At 52.8% G+C, this 25,597-nt stretch overlaps 6 protein-coding genes across 6 annotated transcripts; 4 read left to right on the top strand and 2 right to left on the bottom strand.

Annotated features, from left to right (window-relative positions):
• Nucleotides 1-1,989: 1,989 nt before the first annotated feature.
• B0H65DRAFT_451784 (uncharacterized protein) lies at nucleotides 1,990-10,939 on the top strand. Its single transcript, XM_062826074.1, has 5 exons — nucleotides 1,990-5,095; nucleotides 5,159-5,565; nucleotides 5,617-6,097; nucleotides 6,151-10,508; nucleotides 10,582-10,939. The coding sequence occupies exons 1-5, from the start codon at nucleotides 2,482-2,484 to the stop codon at nucleotides 10,612-10,614; spliced, it is 7,893 nt and encodes a 2,630-aa protein (XP_062686748.1). The 5' UTR covers nucleotides 1,990-2,481; the 3' UTR covers nucleotides 10,615-10,939.
• On the bottom strand, nucleotides 10,940-12,180 carry B0H65DRAFT_451779 (NADH:ubiquinone reductase 9.5 kda ubiquinone-binding protein). Its single transcript, XM_062826073.1, has 2 exons — nucleotides 11,515-12,180; nucleotides 10,940-11,375 (listed from the first exon to the last, which is right to left on the bottom strand). Exons 1-2 carry the CDS (start codon nucleotides 11,702-11,704, stop codon nucleotides 11,317-11,319), a joined length of 249 nt encoding a protein of 82 aa, XP_062686747.1. The 5' UTR covers nucleotides 11,705-12,180; the 3' UTR covers nucleotides 10,940-11,316.
• A 48-nt stretch (nucleotides 12,181-12,228) lies between these two features.
• Nucleotides 12,229-14,308, top strand: B0H65DRAFT_451773 (Dolichyl-diphosphooligosaccharide-protein glycosyltransferase 48kDa subunit). The gene is made up of 3 exons (XM_062826072.1): nucleotides 12,229-12,620; nucleotides 12,704-13,530; nucleotides 13,631-14,308. Exons 1-3 carry the CDS (start codon nucleotides 12,479-12,481, stop codon nucleotides 14,060-14,062), a joined length of 1,401 nt encoding a protein of 466 aa, XP_062686746.1. The 5' UTR covers nucleotides 12,229-12,478; the 3' UTR covers nucleotides 14,063-14,308.
• Nucleotides 14,309-15,145: 837 nt separating this feature from the next.
• Nucleotides 15,146-17,487, top strand: B0H65DRAFT_505287 (Isy1-like splicing factor; the record flags this gene model as incomplete). The annotated part of the gene is made up of 2 exons (XM_062827981.1): nucleotides 15,146-15,148; nucleotides 16,750-17,487. The coding sequence occupies 2 exons, from the start codon at nucleotides 15,146-15,148 to the stop codon at nucleotides 17,485-17,487; spliced, it is 741 nt and encodes a 246-aa protein (XP_062686745.1).
• Nucleotides 17,488-17,686: 199 nt separating this feature from the next.
• On the bottom strand, nucleotides 17,687-19,903 carry B0H65DRAFT_45467 (Metallo-dependent phosphatase-like protein). Its single transcript, XM_062826204.1, has one exon. It carries the CDS (start codon nucleotides 19,765-19,767, stop codon nucleotides 17,887-17,889), a length of 1,881 nt encoding a protein of 626 aa, XP_062686744.1. The 5' UTR covers nucleotides 19,768-19,903; the 3' UTR covers nucleotides 17,687-17,886.
• Nucleotides 19,904-22,323: 2,420 nt separating this feature from the next.
• On the top strand, nucleotides 22,324-24,385 carry B0H65DRAFT_45452 (uncharacterized protein). Its single transcript, XM_062826197.1, has 3 exons — nucleotides 22,324-22,800; nucleotides 22,866-23,819; nucleotides 23,897-24,385. Exons 1-3 carry the CDS (start codon nucleotides 22,659-22,661, stop codon nucleotides 24,004-24,006), a joined length of 1,206 nt encoding a protein of 401 aa, XP_062686743.1. The 5' UTR covers nucleotides 22,324-22,658; the 3' UTR covers nucleotides 24,007-24,385.
• Nucleotides 24,386-25,597: the final 1,212 nt, after the last annotated feature.

Here is a 25,597-nt window from a genome sequence, read left to right as displayed (position 1 = left end):
ACCGGAGGTGACAGCGGTCATATCTCACTGTGTTGCACCAGAAGAGTGAGTTTCGCTCGGGTGGCTCACGCCTTTGATGGCTTTATCAATGCATCCAATTCAGTTGCAGCAAGGACGACGACGACGACGACGACAAACCGAGCTCTTGGACAATGCCATCTTGTCAGACTTCCGCTGTGTTTTGGAGTGGTCAGGCTCCCGTCGGCGGCTGCCACGGCCAATGGACCCTTGCGGCCTCGGACAAGCTTAGCCCGCTGAAGCCGGAACCTTGATGGCTCTGGGACTCGACAGCGATTACATCATAGCGCTATCTGCCAGCAAATAACCCTCCGGGGCCTGGAATCACCGCTTTTCAGGTTGCATTTTGCGTGCTCGTCTGGTTCCCTCGAAAGCGGAAGCGGTGAGGTATGAGACGAGCGATTGGAGATATCAGCCCCGTAATCCAGGCACTCTGTCGCGTTAGTCCAGGAACGCGAGTGGTACGTTGGATGGGTGGACAATGAATGGCGCATTAACACGCAGGCACGTCGAAGCAAGCAGTGTGTCGCGTAAGTGGAGCCTGGGGTCGACCAGGGTTCGTTATCGGTTTCGGCCGTTATCAGCTACCAATCAGTATCCCGGAAGGGATGATGTAATGGGTCATTCAGGCAACAGACTGCCTCAACTGCCTTGGAAGAGCTGTTGTTGGGATGGTTTGCAAGTGTTTCAGAGAGCTGTTTCTTGTTGGAAATGGTTCTACAGTACGCTGTAACTAAAAGTGAGTAAAGACTCGGTTTGTTCATTTTCTGTCTTCAGGCTCTGCAATGACAATAAAAACTGTCAATGTTGACTTGAGACGCCGGAGCGTACACTACCCCGTGGAGATAACTGTGGGAATCCTGCCCAGAAAGCGGTCTGCCCTTTTAGCTTTCGGGTGCGCTGGCGACTCACCATATCAGGAAGCGGTCAATAACGACACTCACGTGCATTTTGTGGGAAAGCCTTGCCAATGAGATAAAGTGTTACTGACAGCCCATTGTTTCAGAGTTAGAATCGTCCAAAGAGAAAGGCCAGAGTCTTGAAGGTCTACCTCGGCTACATAGAGGTACTAGTCTACCTCTATGATCCGAGAGTGAAGACGCTCTGCAGACTGGACATAACGAGCCCCAAGCCAGCTCGTCATCCAAAATCGGCAACCACAGCAGTTGAAGGTAAACGCTCCATAAGATGGGTGTTGCGAAATGACTAGGCATTGTAGGTGTGCGACGGTGTTTATTGGTCGAGGTTGTTGTGAACATCTTGTCGAAATAAGCCTCGGCTTGTCCGCTTACCTATGCAACAGGATCTCAACTTTGTTCATCTTTTGCAACGATGATGCTACGAGATCGTCAGCCAGCCCGCGGTATCGATATCTCGCCAAAAGGGGAAATATCAAGCTGTTTTAGTGCGAGTCAGTCCAACTTCATCGGCATCGTCGGATCATGATATTGAAGACAGTTTCGAGTTCACTTACCACCAAGTGGAAATGCATAGAGGTATCGACCGTGAAGAGTCAACAAGAGTCAATTGCCAGACTTGTCATACCAGAGTCATTAGATTGAACTGGAAGAGCGGGCTTTTGTCCCGCATTGCGTCCACCTAGCGCTGTTAAATGTACTGGTTTGTTAATATCCCGGGCCAAATTGCTCAGTTCCAAGTCCAGATTTGGCCAAGGTCAAAATCTCGCGAGAATGACAGACCTGAAGACGGGCAATTTAGGTGTTGCGCAATGAAGTCCGTTTTAGGCGGGAGAGAAGCCCCTTAGGCAGGCACCGCCACAGGTGGCCCGGGCTACCCCTCTCGCTTCCACTTCCAGCCTGAGCTCTCCTGCCGGCAGAAGGCTATCCACTATAATGATGCCACTGGGCCACTGGACCGCACCAACAACACAGGGGCTCGCTGTCATTGGAACGGAAGGAGAAGCCGCAATGGAAACCGTCCACTTTCCTAGCTCGAGGCTGAACACGAGAAGGAGCTTCAATCTTATTTGCACAACGACCCGCACCTTGGATAGGGACGCGTGGTAGGCATCACAGAAACAACACGCAGAAAAAAGTAACAGACCAGCAATCCTATCTTCTTGTGATACTATATTCCAACCAGCTTTTCCAACCTGTGCTTGTTCTTTCCTCTTGGTGTCCCGAGTCGGCCACCCCGCCTTTGCCAGACAAGACGACAACACGACATCGCAGCCGTCCATCTTAACTTCTTTTTAGTTTCAAGGAGGCTGGACCGACGACCTCTGGTACGTTGAGCATTGAGCTGAGGATGGTGCTGTGAGGGCTCTCCTCAGACCATTTTCGAGATTGCTCCGTTGCCTTTCCATGAAGGCCGTCCTGGACATACCCCTAGACCCGCGCTGGGTGCTGGGGACTTCGAAACGTCGACTCGCTTTCGCACTTGATACATGATTATACAAACACACATTCGTCGCCGACCCACGACTGTACTATAGACTACACGATGCTCGCCGTGCGATCACGCCGCTACCGGTCGTCGACCTCGGCTTCGGCGGTCCAGACCTCGAAAGCGGCCGAAGTGCTCCAGAGCCTCCTCGACCGTCTTGTAGCTACGACGAGAGCGCCGGGCGCCAGCGGTTTTCCCAACATAGACGAGCTGATAGACCATATAAGAAGCATACACCAACATATAGCAGCAGCGCGACCTCCCTCCCCACCACAAGACGACTTCCGCCATCTGCGCGGCTTCCAGACCCTTCTCGATGTCCTGCGATCATTCTCCGGCTTCTATAACCCGCAAAAGCGCACCGAAGCCGAGCGTGTTGGCTTGTTCGATTTGATACATGTTATCCTGGCCACCATATCGGCTCTTTTCCGCGGACATCCCGGCAATAGACGTTATTTCCAGGACAAGGTTGAAGGTGGAGGTTGGGAGGCCTTGGAACAAATTATTGCCAGCATTGGGGTTGGAGGAGGCGACTCGGACCTCTGGACAAACTGCCAGTTGTTTGGAAAACTGCTTTCCTTTTCCCTCGATGATCAGCGTTTCGACGAGCTGTGCCGCTCCGTCGCCGAAGAAGGAAAATCACTCGAACAGACGCCAACCGAGCCCGAACCGAATAAACAGGATGAAGTTCAGGGACAAAAACAGGAGGTGGAACTACAACCCACAGAAGCTATGCGCTGGCTCATTATTCGGGAGAGGTTGATAGCCATTATTGGACCGACAACTGTTGTTCAGAATCCAGAGATCATCCGGACGATTGTGGGATTTTGGGAGTCCATTCCAAGAACTGAGGGTGCTGCGGCCAGCCATGCTTCCATGATTGTGCTGACGGCTTTGTCACGCGTTGCCTCTGTCTCGTTCTTCAACTTAACGGCCATTCATGGAACTGGCATACTGTCCCGGCTTTTCCGCGTGCTCTTTTCCGAGAACCGCCTGCTTGCAGAGGCAGAGCAGGAAAACGCTACATGGCTGTGCAGACAGCTGATATCGCTTGGAATTGACGAGCTTGCAGATGCCCAGTTCTTGCTCTCTCGCCAGGACGCTGTCATGTCCGAGTTTTGCGTGGACATGTCAGAAAAGCACAATGGCCCTCCATTTGTGCAGTTTGACCTCTCGCTCCATGGCCATGCCTCTATCGTGCTACCTAGTCTCGGTAGAACCTTCCCGCCACAATCAGCGCCTGGATATACCTTCACTGCTTGGGTCCGTGTTGACAGATTTGATCCCAAGTCTCATACAACGCTATTTGGGGTCTTCGACTCTACCCAAACATGTTTCCTCTTGGCGTACCTAGAGAAAGATACAAAGAATTTCATCCTTCAAACGTCAGTAACGTCTTCAAGACCCAGTGTCAGATTCAAGTCGGTCGTATTCAAGCCAAATCGGTGGTACCATATTGCCATCGTTCACCGGAAGCCCAAGGCTCTGACGACGAGCAAAGCGAGTCTTTTTGTAAATGGAGAGTTCGCCGAACAGATACGGTCATCATACCCGAGCACACCTCCAATTTCCAACGCCAGTACCGACAGCTTCGCATCCTTCACGTCCAATGCCAACAAAACGAACCCCGTGCAAGCCTTCTTGGGCACTCCTCGGGACTTGGCAACTCAAGTCGGCCCGGGACTTGTACACTCAAAGTGGTCACTCGCTTCTGCTCACTTGTTCGAAGATGTCCTGAGTGACGATCTCTTGGCTGTACACTACCGACTGGGACCTCGTTACCAAGGTAACTTCCAGGATTGTCTTGGTAGCTTCCAGACTTACGAGGCCTCGGCTGCTTTGGGTTTGCGAAATGAAATCTTCCATCCTGGCAAAGATGAGGTGTCGGACATCTTGAGAGCTATCAGGGACAAGGCTGGAACCATCGTCCCGGAGCACAAGGTTTTGCTGAGTATACTTCCACGAGCTGTGTTCCGAACCGATGGAAAGTTTATGGAAACAACGCTGTTTCGATCTCTTTCTCGGCACTCCGTCACCAACTTATTGCACTCAACCACTAAGAATGGGACTTCTGTTGCGATAAACGGAGCCGTGTCCTGCATTAATGATGCGTTGATAAGAGCTAATGGTTCTGGAGTTCTTACCGGCGACCCGATCCTTGCTACTCCCTACTACTTCGACGACAACCTTTGGCGCTTGGCCGGCTTCACACCCGTTGCTCTCAAGATTGTTGAGCGGACCACCACAGGCGATGACCTCGTGCGTGCCGTTGAGATAATGCTCCACTGCATCACTCATAGCTGGAGAAACAGCGAGGCAATGGAACGAGACAATGGCTATGCCATCCTGAGCATGTTACTACGTGCCAAACTGGGATATGGCGTCTCTGCTTCTGACAATCCTTCATGGGGGCTCTCACTGAGCCCCGATGAGAAGACCAGGCTCACCTTTCAGTTGCTGAGCCTTGTGCTCAGTTTTGTTGGCTATAATCATGCTGACCCCATTGAGTCGTTTATCGTGAACCCTCTTGCCTATCGCATCCTTTTGATCGACCCCGACTTCTGGCGCAAATCTGCATCCATTATACAGGAGCTATACTACAAGCAGTTTGTTACGTTTGCGGTAAACAGCAAGCACCACCAATTCAACAGTCGTAGACTTCTACGCATGCGTACGTTGTGGCCTTCCATCCCTTTGAGAAATGATCTTGTGGAACTCACTACCCTCGATACAGGTATCATCAAGCGGCTATTAGACGCTTTGAAGACGGAAACCATCTCCGAAGACATCTTACCACACTTCCTGACCTCATTCGAGGCCTTGGTCAGGTGTAGTTATAGTTCCGAAGTTTATCGCTCTCTTGCGCTTTTCATCACTTATACCTTCCATACTCCTGCAAACTCATTGCCGCGAACACCAAGAGCCCTTTCTTCAGCTAGTCGATCAGTCACCCCCGGCCCCGGCCCTTATACCGCCAAACGACTTTCTCCCGAATATAGCGGGCCGTCTTCCAGCAATGGGTCGAGGATGCTCACACGAAAGCAGCTCGGCGTGAAGATGCTGGAGATGTACACCAGGATCCTCTGCGAAAAGAACAACTTGGTGGACATTAGCAGGTTTGCCAAGACGGTGACCAACAAGGTGATTGATATCAAGGGCTCAGAAAAGGAGTTCGTGCTGACGACGAGCCAGTGGCTACTCTACCTGCTCGCCGAAAACGATCCCGAAATCGTTGTCTATGGGTGCAAGATCCTCGCTCGTCTACTTGTCACCCAACCCACCAGTTACACAGCTAAGTTCGCCTCTAAGACCGGTGGCTTTTGGATTATGGCACATCGGTTAAAACACTGGTGGGACATTCCCACTCTTTGGGCCATCCTCTTCAGTATCCTCTTTGGATACGATGTCGCCCAAATCGACTTTGACAAGTCGTTTGACTTCTTCAGCCTCTTGGAGATATTTGGAGACAGCAAAGTAGTATACCCAGATGTGCTCCCGGTCATGACTGCCATGCTGCAGCACGGCCTTAGGGATATTCTTAGGTATCAGGATGATCCGGACTCACCAGCAGCCGAACACAGCGGGGCCGCCACATTTGGGGGCAATCTAGCTGCGGTTCATACGAGACCTAGAGCTAGATCTATGGAGTTGGGCCAGGCACTTGAATCCAGAAGTAAGCTTGATCCTGCCTTTTTTTCATTGTCCTTACTAACCAAAGATTTCCAGGAGCCCCCATGCCCGATAAAGAAAGAGTCGCCAATCACGCGAGCATTTTGCAAACAGTTGTCCGTTTCATGGCAGATATGTATAGCCGATCTGAGAGCTTTCGTGATTTCACGTTGGCATCAGACTATGTTCGGCTACTTCTATCTGCTTTGTATCCCATTGTCGTCAGTGCTGACCCAGTCTCTCCCGAAACTGAACTTGGATCTAAGGACTCCTCGCTCAATTTCGACGGAGTTGATGTGATCATTCGGCCAGTGGCCGGGTCATCATCAACAGCCACTCCGATCGTGCGAACGACCAATACTGCTGTGGCTGAGCAGCCAACCCCTTCACCGGGACAAAGTCGCGGTACACCTTTACGCAGGCCCTCGTCTTTTATCCTCGTTGCTCAAGACCAACCCATGTCACCTCCGCCTTCCCGCCTCAACCATATCATGTCCCCGAAGAAGAAGGTTGCCACTCAGCAAGTAAGCAATGTGGTTCTGGAGGGCATCCTGGAACTCATCATCAGCGTGTTCAACGATCAGATATTGTCGCGTAAAGACTTCACGGGATTCAGCCTCTTCCTCAAGGTTCCGCCGGGCTTCCAGGAGCATCAGGCGTACTTCGAAACCTATATCTTACGCAATGCCATCACTCAGCTGAGAAACGCCGTTCAGCTGGACCAGAAGGCCCTTTTGGAACCTAGGGTTTTGCAGAACATGTCACGCCTCAACATGCACATGGCAGAGGCCATCTTTGAGGGCTGGTTCATCAACGGCGCTGAGACTATGCTTGATTTTACTGGAACACTGCTGGAGTATCTACAGCGGCCAGATGTCTCAAGCACAAAAAGTGTCCGACTTTGCAGTTCTGCGGTCAATACCATCAGAACAACATTCCTGAAGCTTGTTCTGTTGAAGCTATCCGACATGGACGACCCGCAGACCACTGACCAAGAAGCCACATCGATTATGGAGAAACTCCTCTACTGGCAAGCTGTCCTTCTAAACTGCTTGAATCTCGATGACGACTTCATGAAGCTTCTCTGGTATCAGTTTTACAACAAGCTGGTCGACACCCGCGAGCCAATCCGTCTCATGGCAGCGATGTTGTGGCGGATAATGCTTGTCCAGAAGCCTGAGGAGTCATCGATGCTGTTCCGTCAGTTTATGAGCCCTGATCAACAGCCACTAGCCAGGGGATTCAGAAGGCTCACCCAGCTGGATGATTTATCTTTCCTCGAGTGGGTGGACAGTCATCGTTCGTCCCTCGATATCTTGTTCTTTGGTGGCATGTCCAAGACATGGGAGGACTATGTGCGTGGTGAAAACCAGCGCACAGCAGACACCGCCAGGTCGCGGATGAGGAACCGTAAGGACAAACTCAGACAATGGCATAGCGAAGCCATGGAGCGCGATAGCATCTTGCTTCGGCATGAGATGAGCAATAACGCCTGGATGAAGAGCATCTACTTTACCGAACATTTCAAACACCAGAGGCTCCAGCAGGACCAGCAGGATGATAACGCTTTCTTGGCTTCATCCTTCACAAAGATGGAGCGCGAACTGTATCGGCCTGGAGCGGTGTTTGCCAGGGAGCAGAAAATCAAATGGAAGCTTGATCGCACAGAGGGTCGGAATCGCATGCGTCTTCGCCTGCTCCCCGATTATGCTGCCCAGCAGCAACCGGACTATCAACCAAGGGGGAACGCTGGCAGCGGCGCTCCGGCTTCAAGCCTAGCTGCGGGTGACAGCTCGTCCTCCGGTCGTAGGAGCCGCGCGCCTTCGTCCGTCGCCCAGCCGCAGAGCAGGACCGGAGCTGAGCCCTCAAGTGACTCTAACACAAACCTAGCGCCCAAACTCGCGCCAGGCGAGTCAGACCAACAAAGCGTTTTACCGGAGGATGACTACGAGCTTGTGGATGACCCTAACGAACAGGAAGACGATGCCTTTGAAGACAAGAATCGGAAGGTCATGCGGCGACTACAGCAGGGTGACACGGTGCAGAACGTCTACAACATCTCTCGCATTATTGGTTTAGATGCATCCGAGGGTATACTGATTATCGGCAAAGAAGCCCTGTACTTGATGGATAACCTCTTCCAGAGCCCCGATGGAGAGATCATCAATGTCTGGCAGGCACCTCCGGAAGACCGAGACCCTTTCTCGGTCATGATCTCCGGTCAGAGCAATGACCGTAGGCAAGGCCAGAACCGTACCGATCAGGTGTCGCGCAGCTGGAGGTGGCAGGATGTTCTTAGTGTTTCAAAACGTCGCTTCCTCTTCCGCGATGTGGCCATCGAGATTTTCTTCACCGATGGTAGGAGTTACCTGTTTACAGCTCTCAATTCTGCCATGAGAGACGAGATCTACAGCCGGATGATGAACAAGACGCCTCATAGCAATGGGCCCAACTTGCTACCCACGCCCGAGGATGCCTGGCGCCTTGAAAGTCTCAAGTTCAGTGAAGAGGCGCCACAGACTTTGGGTGCCAAGTTTGGAAGCATCTTCAACTCTTCTGCCTGGAACCCTATGATGAGGAAGTGGCAGAAGGGCGAGATCTCCAATTTTCACTATCTGATGCTGGTCAACACTATGGCTGGCAGGACCTTCAATGATCTCACACAGTATCCCGTCTTCCCCTGGGTTCTGGCAGATTATACCAGCGAGGAACTCGATCTCAATGATCCGGCCACGTTCAGAGATCTCTCGAAGCCCATGGGCGCTCAGACGAAGAGCCGCATGGATACCTTCATAGCCAAGTACCAAAGCTTGGCTGAGATGGACGAACAACCTTACCACTACGGTACTCACTACTCATCAGCCATGATCGTTTCGTCATACTTGATTCGTCTGCCACCTTTCGTGCAGACATTCATCCTGATGCAGGGTGGCTCGTTTGACCACGCTGACAGATTATTCTACTCGATCGAAGGTGCTTGGGCATCCGCTTCAAGAGACAACGGTACCGACGTTCGTGAACTGACTCCCGAGTTCTTTTACCTTCCCGAGTTTCTGACCAACATCAACGGGTACAACTTTGGCACCCGCCAGGGCGATGGCGGCAAGGTTGATAATGTCATCCTGCCACCGTGGGCTAAGGGGGATCCCAAGATCTTCATCGCCAAAAACCGTGAAGCGCTCGAGAGCCCGTATGTTAGTCAGCGGCTTCATCAATGGATTGATCTTGTTTTCGGATACAAGCAGCGCGGAGATGCGGCGGTGGAAGCTTGCAATGTGTTCCATCCGCTATCATACAAGGGCGGCACAGACCTGGATAACATCTCCGATCCCCAGGAGCGCCTGATTGCGACGAATATTATCCACAACTTTGGCCAGACGCCGCACCAGGCGTTCACCAAACCCCATCCCGCTCGCGAGCACGCCAGGTGTCCCATAAAGAGGCTGGACACCTCTGTCCACGCTCTGACCAAGCAGCCACACCCCCTTCTTGACAGCCACGAGCGCGTATCGTCCCTGATCTACGCACCCAAGCTCGACCGCCTGCTCTGCGCCTCGCCGTTCCGTCTGAACCTGCCCCCGCAATACGACAAGTTCCTCGAATGGGGCTACGCCGACGGCAGCGTGCGGTTCTTCTTCACCAACGACCGCAAGCCCGCCGGCCTCTTCGAGAACCTGCACATCGGGCAGATCTCCACCCTGACCTTCGCCGACTCCAAGACCCTCATCACCGCGGGTGAAGACTGCGTCGTGTCCGTGTACACAGTCCAGTCCAGCCCCGGCAAACCCGTCGAGCTGGTGCCGCGCTCGTCGCTATTCGGACACAAAACGCCCGTGACCACCATCGCCGTGTCCAAGGCCTTCAGCACCTTCGTCACCGTCTCCCAAGACGGCATCTCCTTACTCTGGGACCTCAACCGCCTCGAGTTCATCCGCAAACTCCCGCTCGCTAGACCAGTCGAGTGCGCGCGCATCCACGACGTCACGGGCGAGATCATGCTCTGCAGCGGACCGAACGTGCTGCTCTACACGCTCAACGGCGAGCTCATCCTCGACCAAAACGTGTGTTCCGAGGGTGACACGAACGACTACATCCACTCGTGCGCCTTCTACGAAGGCACCAGCACCAGCACCGTCGGCGGCGGCGGGAACGAGTGGGTGGAGGAGAACCTGGTGTTTACCGGCCACAAGCGAGGGAGGGTGAATGTGTGGAGGAAGACGGTGGATTCTAATAAGAAGGCCTCCTCCTCGGGAGGCGGCTCGGGAGGCAGCAGCAGTATGTGGGTGTTGGAGCTGGTCAGGAGACTGGATCATGTCAATACCAAGAGCGAGACGGGCGCAAATGTGGAGGCGGCGATTACGTGTATTACACCGATGCCGAGTTGTGTTTATACGGGGGATGATGATGGGCGGGTGGTGAGTTTTTGCTTTTCTTTGATTGAGTCGCTTGATTGAATGAGGACATGATGCTAACGAGAGGTTGTTATAGTATGAGTGGAACTTGATTCAGCGAGAACGATAGTGTGATGATGTTGTATATATCAGGGTTTGGAAAAGAAGAGGCGAAGGCGAAGGCGGTAAGCTGTTAGAAGATATCTGGGTGATAGAGGAGGAGGTGGAGTAGTTCTGATGAATGGAAAAGCATAGATACCTCTATGGGAAAAGCGGTTTGCATTTGTCTGGTGGTGGCTTTTTCGGCATTGGGAAAAGCAAGCAAGTAAGCAAGTAGGGAGGGTATATAGAATTGACATGCCACGGAAATAGTTGGAAAAGTTGTTGATTGCGAGTATTGATAGCGTACGCTCTTGGATCATTTCATCTGCCGGGAGAGTACCTATTGTATAGACCTCAAAAGCCTTTCTCGTTGTTACCTGCCTAGAGGTATCCATAGTCAAATATCTTGACCTTATGAAGTCTTATAGCACACAATGTGTATAATCCCGTCCCGCTCATCCCATCTCCCAGCGGCAACCTCTTGTGGAGAGCAAAGGCAAAGGAAAGCCAGTCAGTCGATCTTGTCTCATCTGGTATATATCATCCTGTATTCTGATATTCCTCCAGACTCCCCGCCGTCTGCGTCGTCTAAAAAGTTTCTGTAGTCCTTTATGTTCACAGCAAGAGCGTCCTGTCTATCCGCTTAGTTGTCTTTTTCTCTCTCTCATCCAGGCTTTCAGCACAAAACCGAACCATTACCTATCCATCGGCCACCTCCGTCCTTCTCTATCTATGCCTCCTCGGTATCATCATCAAAACCCGTAAGTTGCTTCCTAGGGCCGGTGGGAACTATTTCCAAGTACACATTAATTAGCCTTCCCGGTCTCTCGTTCTTCTTCTTCTTCTTCTTCTCCTCCATATTATCGAACCTTGCCGAACCCAAAATGCAATGTAAGAAGTAAAAGAAAGGTAGACGTAGAAAACGTACTAGGATAAGTAACAGGAATCAACGCCGGGTTGACATCCCCAAAGTACTTGCGCACAGGCGGCACCACCGTCAGGAAGACCGGGCCGAGCCCGGCGATCACGCACGAGTAGAAGTAGGCCGGCTTCTCGCGGGCCGACCAGCGTAGGTAGCGGAAGGGCTGGGCCCAGAAGTGAGGGAGTGTGCCGGACATTGTTGTTTATCGGTGTTTGTTTTGTTGTCGTTTCGTTTCTATGGTGACGGGCGCAACGGGGGAGGGTGTTAGTGAAACTGACTCGTGGACTCGAAGGGGTTGGTGGAGTTCGTGGAGAGTGGACGTAGTGGGTGTGAGTTACGAGCAAGGACACTGGTTGACGATGGAGATTGGAACTGCGATTGCGGTGCGGAAGTTAATGCTGGAGCGTAGGTCGACATACCTCTAACTCTGACTGTGACCTGTCAAATGAGGGTAAACACGATCTCGTTCGCTATCTTCGGCGTCGGCGTCGGCGTTGGGCGTCGTTTGAGAGCTTCGGCAGCTGCTGTCCCGCGATTTCGAGACTCGAGATGGAAGGCCGTGCGTGTGCCGTCGCCCGCCGGGAGGTTCCATGAAGTTCAATTGCGGCGCAATCCACGACGGTCCCACTTTGCTGACCGGGGTTGTCCCACGCTTGTCTGGCTTGGCGCTTCGTTCGCCCGCCCACGAAGCTCGAAGGAAGCTCGAGCCACAATCCAAGGTATAGAGGTACCAAACAGGGGGGTTGCTCTCCCTCAGCTTCTCAGCGCCGGTGGACTCGTCCAGGGTCAATCGGGAAGGTCTTGGCAAACGGCTACGTATGCTGGAAGCTACTTTCCTTGCGTGAACGACAGCATTGAACCGGGGGAAAGAATTACAAACTTCAACCCAAATACCTTACCAATTCCCATGTGCTGAGTTCCTGGAGTCCTTCATTTTCTTCCCGGATCCAACTACAACAAGGGACGAATCATGAGGACGCTATTATCCTTCCTGTTGCTTGCGCTAGCGAGCGTAGTGGCTGCCATCAGCACATCTGGCAACAGGTTGCTGGTTGTCCTGGACGATGTCGCAGACAAGGCCACCTACTCCAAGTTCTTCGCTGACCTAGAAGGTCAGTAAAGCAACCCCAATGCTGTGTTAGACGGCCAAACGGATAGATCGGGACGGCTGTGCTAATCAAGCTGTCCATTCTAGAACGAGAATTCAAGATCACCTACGAAACACCAAAGAGCGACTCCCTGAACCTCTTCAACCTAGGCGAGCGCACCTACGACCACGTCCTCTTCCTGCCCGTCCACACCAAGGGTCTCGGCCCCAACCTGACGCCCAAGACCCTCCACGACTTCGTCAACGCCCAGGGCAACATCCTGCTCGCCCTCAGCGCCAACACCACCACGCCCACCTCGCTCGTCTCCCTCCTCTCCGAGCTCGACATCACCCTGCCCACCGACCGCAACAGCCTCGTCGTTGACCACTTCAACTACGACATCACCAGCGCCGCCGACAGGCACGATGTCTTGCTCCTGCCGGCCCCCAAGCCCGTCCGCACCGGCATCAAGGACTTCTTCAGCGAGGACGCGGGCACGAAGCTGATCGCCTTCCCGCGCGGCGTCGGCGCCGTCCTCGGCAACGGCCAGCTTCTCAACCCCATCCTGCGCGCCCCGCGCACTGCCTACAGCTACAACCCCAAGGAGCAGGCCGAGGCGGTTAACGGGGATGACCTCTTCGCGGCCGGCCAGCAGCTTTCGCTGGTGTCGACCTTCCAGGCGCGCAACAACGCGCGCGTGACGGTGGTCGGCTCGGCCGAGATGTTGCAGGACAAATGGTTCGACGCCAGCGTGACCAAGCTGGGCGGCAAGCCTGTCGTTCAGACGTTCAACAGGGAGTTCGCCAAGCGCGTTAGCGGCTGGACGTTCCAGGAGATTGGCGTGCTGAAGGTCAACTGGGTGGAGCACCACTTGGAGGAGGAAGGGGCGCCGAATGATTCTAACCCTGCGATGTACCGGGTGAAGAACAATGTGGTATGTACTTCCATCTCCTCTCTCCCTCTCTCTCTCTCTCTTCCCCTTTGCCCTTCTCAAATACAGACAGGAAACTAACCCCTTCCCCGTGAACACACAGTCCTACACAATCTCCCTCGCCGAATTCGCCTGGGACCACTGGATCGGCTTCAACGTTCCCGAAGCCGACGAGGTCCAGCTCGAGTTCTCCATGCTCTCGCCCTTCCACCGCCTCAACCTGAAGGAGGAATCGCACCGCCTGGCCGCCGTGCACTACCACACCGTCTTCACCATCCCGGACCAGCACGGCATCTTCAACTTCATGGTCAACTACAAGCGCCCCTTCCTGTCCAACATCGAGGAGAAGAACACTGTCCCCGTCCGCCACATGGCCCACGACGAGTGGCCGCGCAGCTACGCCATCAGCGGCGCGTGGCCGTGGATTGCCGGCATCGGCGCGACGGTCTCGGGCTTTTTGGGCTTTGTGGCGCTTTGGATGTATAGTGCCCCTGTTGGTGCGGGGAAGAAGGTGACTGTTAAGAAGACGCAGTAGATAGAGGTTTGGAGTGAGGGATTGCTTATGTGAGTTAGCATTTGAAAAGATTGGGGAATAGGTTATAGAGAGTCGAAAAGAAAAGATGGAAATCAATGGGTCTATCTGAGCATACACCTGTGTTGTGTGTGGCTTATATATCAGCTATATACCAGTGGAAGAAACAACGGCTAGATGTGCTAGGTTTCCCAAAGTGAGGGATGAGACCACATAAATAGCGACGAATTCTATTGTTATCGTAACCATCCCTGTTGTAACCTTTTCAGTTCCTTAAAACATCCTCAACAGGACAGTGGCCGAGTCGCTCACGTCCAACATGACAATACACCACAAACTACATCGGAGCGAGGGCCTAGAATCCAATTCCATCATTTCTTTTCTCATTGTTCCATCAAGACTATGATACACTCTATCCTCAATCAAATATTTCCCTAGCGTAGCACGTATGTATACATGTATGGGTTGTTCAGGGACGGTCAGCGAGAGCTACACCTTGTCGTCCGAGACAGCGACCAAAAGAAAACAGGGAAATGAATAACGACGAATGAGCAAAAAAATGACAGATGACAATGACACGGGGGGCCCTCAGATTAGCTCTCTTAAGTTCTCACTGACAACACGAGCCAAATCTCCCTTTCAGTGATAGAAAGGTTGTTGTAGACCTATAGCTCTGCTGCCTGCAAATTTGGCTTTTTGGAATTCGGTCATCACCGAGCTCCGTGTTCATTGTTTGGGAAAAGAAAAGGAAAGGTGTATGGCTCTCCCCATCTCAAATCCAAGGCCCAAGACAGAGGAGTGAAACTCTGCCTGCAAACCCCCTCCGATTGAAAACTACAATTTTACCCGTCATCGGTGCTGCTCTAGACACAAAAGAGGCGCACTGCCTCCCTACAAGCTTTCCGTCGCGAAACAGAAAGCGAGAGAAGCAAAGTACCCTCCTGCATCGGCGCACCTCTGGTTTTGGTTTTATCGTCATTGCGGGCTGCGGACAGAAACCCGGGGGATGAAAACAGAGAGAGGGAAAGGTGAAGGTGAAGGGGGGGAGGGTAACAAAAGCCAGGAGGACACAGTCCGCCCACGACCATGGTGTAGCTGTGAAAACGTACCTTGCGCGAAGGAGAACATCCGTGCAGCAAGCACATCAGACCCCTTCTGCTTCACCCTGACAATCGGACACGAACCCTTGCTGGATAAGTCGAGAGTTCCGGTGGGAGTAACTGTCCCAGCCAGGCATCGTGTCGGCAATAGCAGGGCTCGGTGCGCGGCGCGTCCAGCTACTCCAAGACTGTGAAGAGGACCGTCCAACTGACTCGCCGCTCTGGGCCTAGGCCGACTGCTTACCTCAACAGCTAGCAGATCGGATCCCACATGATGCCCATTATTGTAAAACAAGATGGGACATCCAGCCTTGCGGCAACCAAGCCCCGGTCCTTCCATGGAGTAAGGGGTTCTTAACTTTTCGATAAGAACCACCCCATAGGTAGGAGTCGGCGATTTATAAGGTTGGCTGTGAGACGTTCATGCTGGGTAGACTGTTGAAGCGACAGTCGGACCGGGCCTAGGGCACAGGACCAGGTGTACACTTGTCCAGATGGGTGTGATTGTGAAATGATGAGGAGGGGGGGGAATGTAGAAGTATGAGGGAAGTGGGAAAGAGGAGGCGATGAGGTAAGAGGTGCTGTAGAGGTCTGCTCAGATATCCGTTCTTGTTGGGCTTTCATCTTCTGCCAGATGGTTCGTCGACTCCTTCAAGAGGGAAGATGCCCCTATCGGTGGAATCAAGACACCCTGGATTGTGATGGTCTTCTTCACTGCAGGACCCCGGGAGTAGAAGAGATGTGGTAAGGGTAATGAAGAAGTGGTGGGTGAGTTTGCGAGAATTGAAAATGCGACTTGAGGAGGGGTGGTTGCGAGTTCGAAGAGGGTTGCCAGGCGCTGGTAGATGGGTGTTGCGGAAATAAAAGGTTAAAAAATAGACGAAGGAGTAGAAAAGTAGGTATGGTGAAAAAATGTTGACACGTTTCGCAATATCCGTCCGATTCGCATGCTCAGTCAGAGCAAGAGCGAGGTGCGTCCTCGGGCATCGCCGCATCGCCAGACGTGGAAGGAGCTGCCCAGCTGAGTGAGAGTCAGACCAAAGCCTCGTCGAGACGCCCAAAGCCGCGTAAATACTGCGGTGACGAAGGTGAAGGCGACATGCGGAGGCTTCTTTCAATTCGTCGTTGGTTCGGACGGGAGGTGATCAAGGCGAAATACTGAACGACTGCGGTTGTTGGATGGAGGAGGTTGAAATTCAGGACGCGTTCGACTTGCGGCGCCCATTGATGATCATCTGCAGTGGAGCTCGGGCCACAATCGCAGAACGCCACACCACCAAGCAAACGAGGCATCGTTCGTAGCCTTGCAGCCTTCTTGTACCAGTACATCATCTTTCAATTTCCGACAACATTTCAAAGTTCACGGCTGGCCACAATCAGACCTCCCACTGCGCCTTCAATCACCAGCCGACCCTACTTGCCTCGTCCCAAGAGCAAGTCCAGGTTATCAATTACAACACCCTTCAACACCCAATCTCCCAGCGCAACCCATATAATCACCATCCAAAATGGTACGTCTTGGCCCAACCTTCCGCTCCTTCAATCACACCAAACCACAAAGATCCCCGTACTAACAATGCCCCTCCCCAGGCGCGCAACTCCGAAAAAGCCCAGTCGATGCTCTTCCGCTTCCGCGAAGCGCAAGCCGCCGACCTAGGCATCATCGACGCCGGGCGCACGCGCCGCCCGCGCTCCATCACCGAGCAAGACAGCATCCCGGCCTGCGAGAAGTGGCGAGGCCAAGTCCTGAAAGAGATCTCCCGCAAAGTCTCCCGCATCCAGGACCCCGCTCTCTCCGACTACCAGATCCGCGACCTCAACGATGAAATCAACAAGCTCATGAGAGAAAAACACATGTGGGAGGTGCAGATCCGCAACCTGGGCGGGCCGAACTACATGCGCAGCGGGGGGAAGGTCTATGATGAGGCTGGAAGGGAGATCCCCGGTGGAGGGAGGGGGTACAAGTACTTTGGCAGGGCGAGGGAGTTACCCGGTGTTAAGGAGCTGTTTGAGGCGGCGGCGAGGGCGAAGCAGGATGATGAGAAGCCGTTGGAGACGAGAGACGATTTGAGGAAACAGGTGGATGCGGCGTATTATGGGTATGCGCCGGGCGAGGAGGACGAGAAGCTGTTGGCGTATGAGGCGGCGAGGGAGAGGCAGGCGTACGAGAACCTGGCGAAGGCGGCGGCTGGGTTGGAGCCGCCTCCGGGGTGGGAATCTTTGCCGGGCGATACAGGTGATGGACAGGCGTGGGAGCTTCCTACGATGGAGGAGGTGCAGCAGGAGCTCATTGATAGGAGGAGGAGGAGGCTGTTGGATCAGTTATAGCCTGGCTAAGACTGAAGACGGCTTGGAGTTGGGTGCTTGAGAAAAGGAGAAGGGAGTGTACGTCTGTTGCACGGATATCCTGATGGTTCGTTTTGCAGCATTTACACGGATACGGCTCGGCGTTTTAGGCGTAAGATGGGACACATGATGCTTTGGCGAGTTCAATAACTAGGTTCAGCTCAAGTGCTGTGTTGATATTTACAATACTCGCTATGCTATGTGCATTCGAACATTAATGCCCCGTTCATAATTCATGTAAAATCCCCTAATCCAGTCTCATCATTGACAAATAGACGCCAAAGTGACATATCCCGTGCCGTTATACCGAGCCCAGTACCAGATCGCTGCACCCAAAGTTCCCCTTGATAAGCAAGCTTATGAACAACACCGCTGTTGTGCCTAACAATCAGCAGGCCAGTTCTCCTTGATCCAGCCCGCCATCAACTCCGTAAAAGTTCCATCGACATAACTCTTGACATCATCATTAGTGTAGTTCCCACCAGAAATCTTCAACGCTCCCAAGACCCAAGGCTGGATAAAGTCAAAGAACACGAGATCAACCTTTCCAGGCGTCTCATCCTTCTCTTTGGGTGAGAACCCAACCTCGGCCTGAATAGCGTTGGGCACAACATGGAAGTTGATGGCAGAGTGGATGGCATCATCGCCATCATCACCAATATCATCCCTTGTCGTATATCCTTCAATCAGAACGGGCTCCTTCTTAGCACCTGACAAGGGCTTTTGCCCGTCTACAATACTGTCACCCGCGAAAGACGGCATTGGGTTCTCGTGAATAATGTCCTGCTGGATGGCGAACTGCTCCGGGATAGCCATAAACCTGGCATCCATAGGAGCATGCTCCTCCAAGATCCGGCCGGCCTTGTTGAGCAAGCCAATAACCTTACTGGCAACCTCGTAGGGGACGTCGGGGATGTAGTTGAGCACGCTGAGGAAGGGCGAGATGATATACGTTGTATCTCTGGTGAACTTGCCCTTGAAGATGTCGAACCGGATGGCGCCGGTGTTCATGATGACCAGATGAGGGACATCTTTCCGGTCTTCATTGATGGCGACCTCTGGAAGAACCTCCTTCTCGAGCCACGTGTAGATGCTGTCCTCGGAGGGATAGGGTGCCCTCGTCATCCACAGGTCCTTCGGCGCACAGCCGAATGTGTAATCCAGATCGAGATCCTTGCGGACCTGGGCGATCATTTGCGACACGTTTCGTCCGTGGTCGGTAGGGAATGTGGACTCGTTCAACCCGGTGTGATAATAGAGACCCAGTAGGTTGTTGTCGATGTATCTGCGGTGGAACGAGAGTCCCGCGACCTCAGTCGAAGGCGCGTCGTCGTTGACAGCAGCAGCAGCAGCGACGACGTCCTTTGTTGTCCTCTTCAGATCACCGTCCACCGACATCCAGCCGATCGTCTCAAAGTAACGACCGCTGGCGATAGCAAACGATTTGGAGTCGTACGCAGTCGCGTCACGCACGTGCACATGGCCGCCGAAGAACAGGATGGGCGTGAACCAATTCTGCTTACGAATGGCTGTGAAGATCTCCTTGAACTCGGGCATCTTCACGCCGACGTGACCGAACACCACAAACACATCGGGATTCTCCTTGATGGCGTCCTGGAACCATTGTTCCTTGATGGTCTCCCTCACGGGCTGCACCACCGTGTTATTTGCATTCCCGGTAAAGTCGAAAAGGAAACCCATGGCGACAATGGTCAGCTTCTGGTTCTTGGTCTGGAACTTGCGGTACCGCTGTGCCATGGGGATCTGTAGTCCCGTCTTAGGGTCGATGTAGTCCAGATTGGACGCAATGTACCTCCCCTGGAAGTTGGGGACGGTCCGCAGGTGTTCTCCATCGGCAGTCGAGGCATGGTACAGCTCGTGGTTCCCCGTGCATATTAGGTCGACGTCCTGCTCGCGGTATATGTCATAGTAGTATTTCCCCTTAGGATTCGAGGCATCGTATAGTCCGTTGCCTTCGACGCGATCGCCTGTGTCGACGAGGAGAAGATCAACGCCCTGCTCGTCCGCTTGCTTTCGAAGATGTTCGGCGAAGGATATGTAGTCGCCCCAATCAGCCGAATACTGTGCTTCTTGCAGATGTCCGCCGTGCCAGCCGTGGGTATCTGTCGTGTGAAGGAAGTTGAGCTTGCCCCAGACGAGGTCTCGCATGGGCGCGGCGATGGGAGATGCAGCTCCGGGCTGCATTGCCCGTGCCAGTGTCGCAATGGCACTGGCGACGAGGATTGAGGCTTTGACAGCCATCACGGAGGGTTCCTGATGTGTACCTATGCGTGTCTGCTTGATGTATATGGTTTCAAATGTAATGTACTATGCAGCCGCAATGTCGGTGTCGTCTGTCTGGTTATCATAGCGGCGCCGGTGTTGGCCGTCAGGGTACCCACTATCCGCCGGCCCCGGCAGGCAATGCTTATCAAAGTGCCTGCCGCCAATTCCCAGACTCCAGTTCGGTCAGTGTGGCTTTGGATACGTGACTGGGAGCAAGCTTACGCACAGCCACGTGAAGCTTCCCAACCACCCTGACCGATTTGGCAGGTGGGCACATGGTCTGAATAACACCGACCAAGTGAACACCATGATGGTGCAATCAGATAAGAAGAGATAAAGGCAATGTTCACGAGAGGCTCATGATGGTGCAGTGGCTCGGGGTGTCTGCTGACCTACTAGATACCAGCGTTACTTCAGCATCGTGCTTATTATTCCCCGAAAACGGTAGTCAGCGCAGGCAGATTTGGTAGTCAGCGCAGGCAACTACAAAAAATGCCCAACTAACGTGCACCATCACTTGCACCACCAACCTCAAAGTATGCGCGCGCACGCGAACCGAACTGAGAAGAATATCCGACTCGAGCGATAAGGAAAACTCCGATCCCAAAGTTGACGAAGAGAAAAAGCCACCTGCAATGGCGAAAGAGGATATCGAGAAAATGATACTAAAGTACTTGGCCTAGGTGCTTTTTTGGCCCATCTGATAGCGACTTCAGCCCATTAAATTGTCCAACTCCAAATTGCCCCACTTTTCGCTGCCCAGGCACGCCAAGCAAGCATTTGCGCGAACACTTTGCACCTGCTTCGTTCAATCGCGCTCCTGAAAAAAAGGGCAAAAGACTTTAAAGGAAGCTTTGAAGGTGAATATCAAAAAGAAAGCGAAACTCTGACGGTTGTTTTGGTTGAAACATCTTAATTCTGAGTTGGAGACTTGGCCTTCTGTTTGCCTGCGCTGACTACCAAATCTGCCTGCGCTGACTACCGTTTTCGATTATTCCCATGGCGAGGAAGTGAAGAATAGTCTCATTTGCGCATACCGACTGTTCGCTTTGCCCAGAGTTGGTTGTAAGCGGAATAAGCAACTCCGAATTCTGTAGCGAACAAAACTCCATACTGGTGGTTTCTGTGGACCTGGCGAGTTTCATATACTCCGAGCTACTGTGTATGTACCCAACCTCAGTCAACCTCTCCAACTCCGCTTGACCGAGCCTTGATTCTTACCGCTGAAATGTTTTGGATTCTGTGTGGACCATACTTTACACAGTACGAAATTCAGATGAGGGGCAATCATCACGATGCCAGCCGTGAGGGTGTTTTCCATCCGGATTGTCTACCCGGTTGTCATGACAGGTAACTCCCGCGTCTTGTACACTACGCACACGCACGCCACAGGGTCGAAGAGGGTCTTTCTTGGCTATCATGGACGATCAACTGCAGGTACAAGACTTGAATGGCCCGAAAACCCGGCCATGTGCCGAAGGCGACCTTTTTCCAGTTTGCAACAAGAATCGTACCATTATAAACTATGCCAATTTCAAGGCTCTCGGACAAGACGGCTGTAACGACGGCTCCTCCCCGGCCGTGGTCTATGACGCACTCAGCCCCGGCTCCAACTTTGACGACGGCGACTCCATACAATGATGAAGTTGAGGAGCTTCGGCACCTCGGTGGCATTCCAAGGTGGATGCTATCCGTATCCGACCTCGTGGATGACGGGGTTCCGGGGTTATTCAGTTGTCGGCCGGCGCCGTCGGGGTTGCTAATGCCATTGTGCAACTTATGCAATGGCAGGATGGCTATCAATATCCGCTTCTTACCTCGATGTTTCAAAACAACTTCCAAATTCCCGAACTCGAACTCGGGCCCAAGACATGCATTCCCAGACAAACACACAAAGGGACACGGATATGAAATCAAGTTGGTGTCGACCACGCATCATGTGTTTGCGGTTGTGTCTGCAGCCCAGCCGTTAGGTACGTGGCCCGGTACCTTGATGCTGTGCATTTCCCCTCGTTCAACGCAGTCTTTCTGCTCTTTTGGCGGACCAAAGTCAGGTTGTGCAGCGTGTGCCCTGCGTGCCCCTCCCCTGGTCAGATACTATCTTTTTTCTCTTCCCGTTTCTAGAACATGGTCCGAACTAGAGTCCGAACCTAGCCCCGACGGTGAGCCTCGTTGGCCGCGCTGCCTCTTCCTCTGATTGGGTTCTCCCACAACGTTTCTTACGTGTTGCTACAATTAACTTCTTGGCCCTTGAATAAACCCCGTTCTGGTTCCTTTGGGACGGGTATTATTGGACATTGGGCCACTGTACGGAGCTGCTACAACACTGCCTCGCAGCCGCGAAGGGGGTCGATGGGAAGACTGGGCCTTTGCTGGGCTGGGGTAGGTAGCTCCAGCAAGCTGCACAGGTCTACCAGGGTTGCAGCTTGGAGTTGGTGCTGTCGACCGACCCGAGCGAACGAGTACCTCCAAGACCTCCCCGCGTCTTGGTCTCGCGGAACCTTAAAAAGGTTATCTGTTGCTCTTCTGCCTCTTCTAGTCTTTCATCTGAATGTTTCATTGTTTCCTCTCCCCCCGTTCTCTGCGTCAAAGGCTTCGTTTCCCCGCTTTGAACAACGTTGGAATTGCTACAGGAGATCAGGTAATTGTGTCGTCTAGCACGTTGGAGTAACAAGTCTGTGCTGGTTGCCGTTCACCTACACTGCATCACCGTCACCGCGCTCAGCTGGCCTTACCTTACTGCCACGCCTCTCTCCCCCATCGCTGGCAGTAGCTTCCCAACCTTCTTTCCTTTCTGCATTTCCTCCCTCTCTGTCTTAGTTACTTGTAGCTTGGGGTCGACAAGAGGATCGTAGGAAATAGCAATCATGGTTACCACTACTACTCAGGCGCCGTCTCGCCGCTTCCCATCTATGATCGAGATGGCCTCTCAAGCACCGTCTCACCGTTTCCCTTCCATGATCGAGATGGCCGAGACCGCTTCGATTCGCTCCGTGGCACCTTCTTACAGTAAGTTCACCTAAACAATTCATTATTCAAATAGACAAATGCACTGATAGTCGAATATGATTTAGTCTCTGAGGTGCCTTCCTACCACTCGGATCGTTATTCATATGCCGATCCATACAACCTTCCGGCGGAGCCTGCACCGCCTTATTCACCGCCAGCAGCAGGATGGGACATGGCCGGCCGGCTCGGTGTCCTCTCCTCTCTAGTTCCCGCAACACTTCCCGATCCGCCGGAAGAGACCCGCCGTGAACGCAGCCGCACCCGTACCCGTGCCGCGGCTGCCACCCCCCGCGAAACTTCGTCCGGAAGCACTTCCCGGGGTACTTCGAGAACCGCCAGTAGAACTAGCGGTAGAGCTACTTCCGACACCACTACCGCAACCACCACCATCACGCGAAACCGAAACCGCCTTGGTACTAATTCGGCCGCCAATGACAGCTCCAGCACCATTGCCAGGCTCGGAAATAACAGCAACAGCCGGAGCAACAACCGGAGCACCACCAACACGAGGACTAGCGCGGCCGCCAGCTCCACCTCCCTCCCCACCACCACCACCAACGCCGGTTCCCGTCCCGTCGCCGGGACCCGGACCCGGGCCCAGACCAGCACAGACACTCCCTCCCGATCTACCAACTCCAGCTCCCCTCCTCCCCGAGTCGGTCTCCCCCCGGTCCCCTCCGGCCCGCCGCCGCGAACCGACTTCCCGGTGCTTGGCGATTTCCGCATCCCGTCCCTCTCATCCATGTCCTCCAACCCCAACCTCCGCCAATACCAAAACGTCGCGCAAAGGCGCGCAGCAGCCAACGCCTCCACCACCAACCTTGACGGCCTCCGACGGGCTCTGGATCGCATCGAAGAGGAGCGGAACAACAACAACCCCTCCAACAACGTCGCGCGACCGCTCGAGGATCCGTATCTGGTAGGCGAGGTGGCGGCGGCCAAGGCGCGGCGGGAAAGGCTGGCGAGGGAGAATGGCGATATCTTGGTTCAGGAGAACCATCGGTGGGATGAGTTTCTGAGTACGTTTGTCTTTTCTTCTTCTCAAATGATTTTCCAGTCAGCAGATTTTGATTCTAATGCTCTTTTTTGACGATAGACCTCATGAGAGAACAGGAAGAGCGCAAACCGGGCTGGCGCCGGTTCCGCAAGAACGTGGAGACGCGCACCAGCAAGCTGCCTTTCCGGCTCGGCATGCGGGCGCGATAGCGTCGGGCTGTATGCCGCTTTTGTCGCGGCGAGAGGCAGCAGCAGCAGCAAGGCTGAAAGAGCGATTGAGTGATCAGCCCTCATGATGAGATGAGTCTTGTTCCTTCCTGTTTTTTTGCTTCTCGTTCCCATGTCGTCTTCTTCACTTGGAGACACATCATTCAAAGGCGTTTTTTTGGCATTGGGTTTATGCTTTTGGCCTTTCTTCCTTTCCTTTCCTTTCATTTCCTTCCCTTTTTGTCTCTTTCCCTTTTTCATTCCTTTTCTTTCTGTCTGTTGAATCAAAATGGGGTATGGGATGGTATGGCGAGGGAGCCCACAAACAAGCCTGCCTGGGTTGCCGTGATGGATTGATTGCAGTGTCATTCTTCCCTTTTTTTTTCTTTTTTTTTTTTTTTTCAATTTTCTTCATCTCTCCTTTCCTTTTCTCATTTTTGCATGGGGAAACGGTTTTTTCTGACCTCTTCTTGGTCGCTCGAACGGTCAGCGGACACCAATGCTGGTATCAGTTGCTGCGTGGCATTGTCCCACTTTTTTTTTTGCATGATGGCGTTTCGCTTTTGTTGTTGTGTTGATTTTTGACGATGATTTGAACTTGCGCCTGAGATGAAGGTTGTTGAAAAGATTTTGGAGAAAGGTGTCAACGAGTTTTTTTTTGAGATTGCTGACTGATATGAGCAATGTCGATGGTTTTTTCGAGAAAGAAATGGAGGAAAGTTTGGGAGGAGGAGGATAAAGAAGGCCCAAGTACTTAGTTAGGTTATCATTATCGATGTTCAGCATGTAGTATAAGCATGACGTTAAGAAACAAGCAAGCACGTAGGGTTTTATTGAAAAAGTATCTGCTGTTCAATGTTGTGATCATGCACCGATCTTCGTGTAAACATCCTCAAATGAGTTAGTCCATGTGTGGCCGTTGAGGCAGTGTAAGTTGATCAGTTCTCCAAAAATTTGTCGAGTCGTTTTTTCAATGCTGGAAGAGATTGAGGACTTGATGGCGATCACGTGTGGCAGTGTTACGAGTCATCTTCTACGTATATCAATACATAAGATATAAGTGGTAAGGTAAGTTTTGTGTGTTTGAATTTCATAGTAGTCATGCCTCTATTAGTTTAGGACCTATTGCGTTTTTTTGGTTTCATCCAGCCCCATAGCATTTCATTGCGTCTTGATTCTCTCATAGCCTATGGGTTGTCACACACGTAGTTTGAGGGCTGACAAAACCGAAAGAACTGACCAAAGTAGCAAGATATCAAAGTCGAAGAAGAAAGAGCAAGGTAAGCTTTGGGTGGGTGGGAAAGAGTTTCTTATATGCGATGACAGGAACCCAGATGGGATGAAAGACCAAAGAGAAGAGCAGATGGTAACCCGAGCATCTGGACAGGTGCTGGCATGCCGTGCCATCACATCGGTGATGTTGACTTCTGCCTCTCTATTTCTCTACTTGGGCCCCAATAAGACTATAACCCAAAAACAAACAAACCAGTAGCAGCAGCAATTCCGTTTAAACGCCAGGCCAAAATGCTATACACTTTCAGGTTTGCGCCCCCAATGTACCCATTCATTCAGCTGTCATCCGTCCCTTCCTTCC

Source organism: Neurospora tetraspora (genome assembly GCF_033439725.1).
Source record: "Neurospora tetraspora strain CBS 560.94 chromosome Unknown B0H65scaffold_1, whole genome shotgun sequence".
Classification (NCBI taxonomy): domain Eukaryota; kingdom Fungi; phylum Ascomycota; class Sordariomycetes; order Sordariales; family Sordariaceae; genus Neurospora; species Neurospora tetraspora.
Note: the sequence above shows the minus strand (reverse complement) of the source record. Positions and strands in the feature narration are given on the sequence as shown.

Coding starts and splice junctions, on each gene's coding strand:
- B0H65DRAFT_451784 (XM_062826074.1), top strand. CDS start 2,482: ATGCTCGCCGTGCGATCACGCCGCTACCGGTCGTCGACCTCGGCTTCG. Junction 6,098..6,150: donor CCAGGCACTTGAATCCAGAA/GTAAGCTTGATC, acceptor AAAGATTTCCAG/GAGCCCCCATGCCCGATAAA. Junction 10,509..10,581: donor GGGATGATGATGGGCGGGTG/GTGAGTTTTTGC, acceptor AGGTTGTTATAG/TATGAGTGGAACTTGATTCA.
- B0H65DRAFT_451779 (XM_062826073.1), bottom strand. CDS start 11,704: ATGTCCGGCACACTCCCTCACTTCTGGGCCCAGCCCTTCCGCTACCTA. Junction 11,376..11,514: donor GATTCCTGTTACTTATCCTA/GTACGTTTTCTA, acceptor ACTTGGAAATAG/TTCCCACCGGCCCTAGGAAG.
- B0H65DRAFT_451773 (XM_062826072.1), top strand. CDS start 12,479: ATGAGGACGCTATTATCCTTCCTGTTGCTTGCGCTAGCGAGCGTAGTG. Junction 12,621..12,703: donor GTTCTTCGCTGACCTAGAAG/GTCAGTAAAGCA, acceptor TGTCCATTCTAG/AACGAGAATTCAAGATCACC. Junction 13,531..13,630: donor ACCGGGTGAAGAACAATGTG/GTATGTACTTCC, acceptor GTGAACACACAG/TCCTACACAATCTCCCTCGC.
- B0H65DRAFT_45467 (XM_062826204.1), bottom strand. CDS start 19,767: ATGGCTGTCAAAGCCTCAATCCTCGTCGCCAGTGCCATTGCGACACTG.
- B0H65DRAFT_45452 (XM_062826197.1), top strand. CDS start 22,659: ATGGTTACCACTACTACTCAGGCGCCGTCTCGCCGCTTCCCATCTATG. Junction 22,801..22,865: donor CTCCGTGGCACCTTCTTACA/GTAAGTTCACCT, acceptor AATATGATTTAG/TCTCTGAGGTGCCTTCCTAC. Junction 23,820..23,896: donor TCGGTGGGATGAGTTTCTGA/GTACGTTTGTCT, acceptor TTTTGACGATAG/ACCTCATGAGAGAACAGGAA.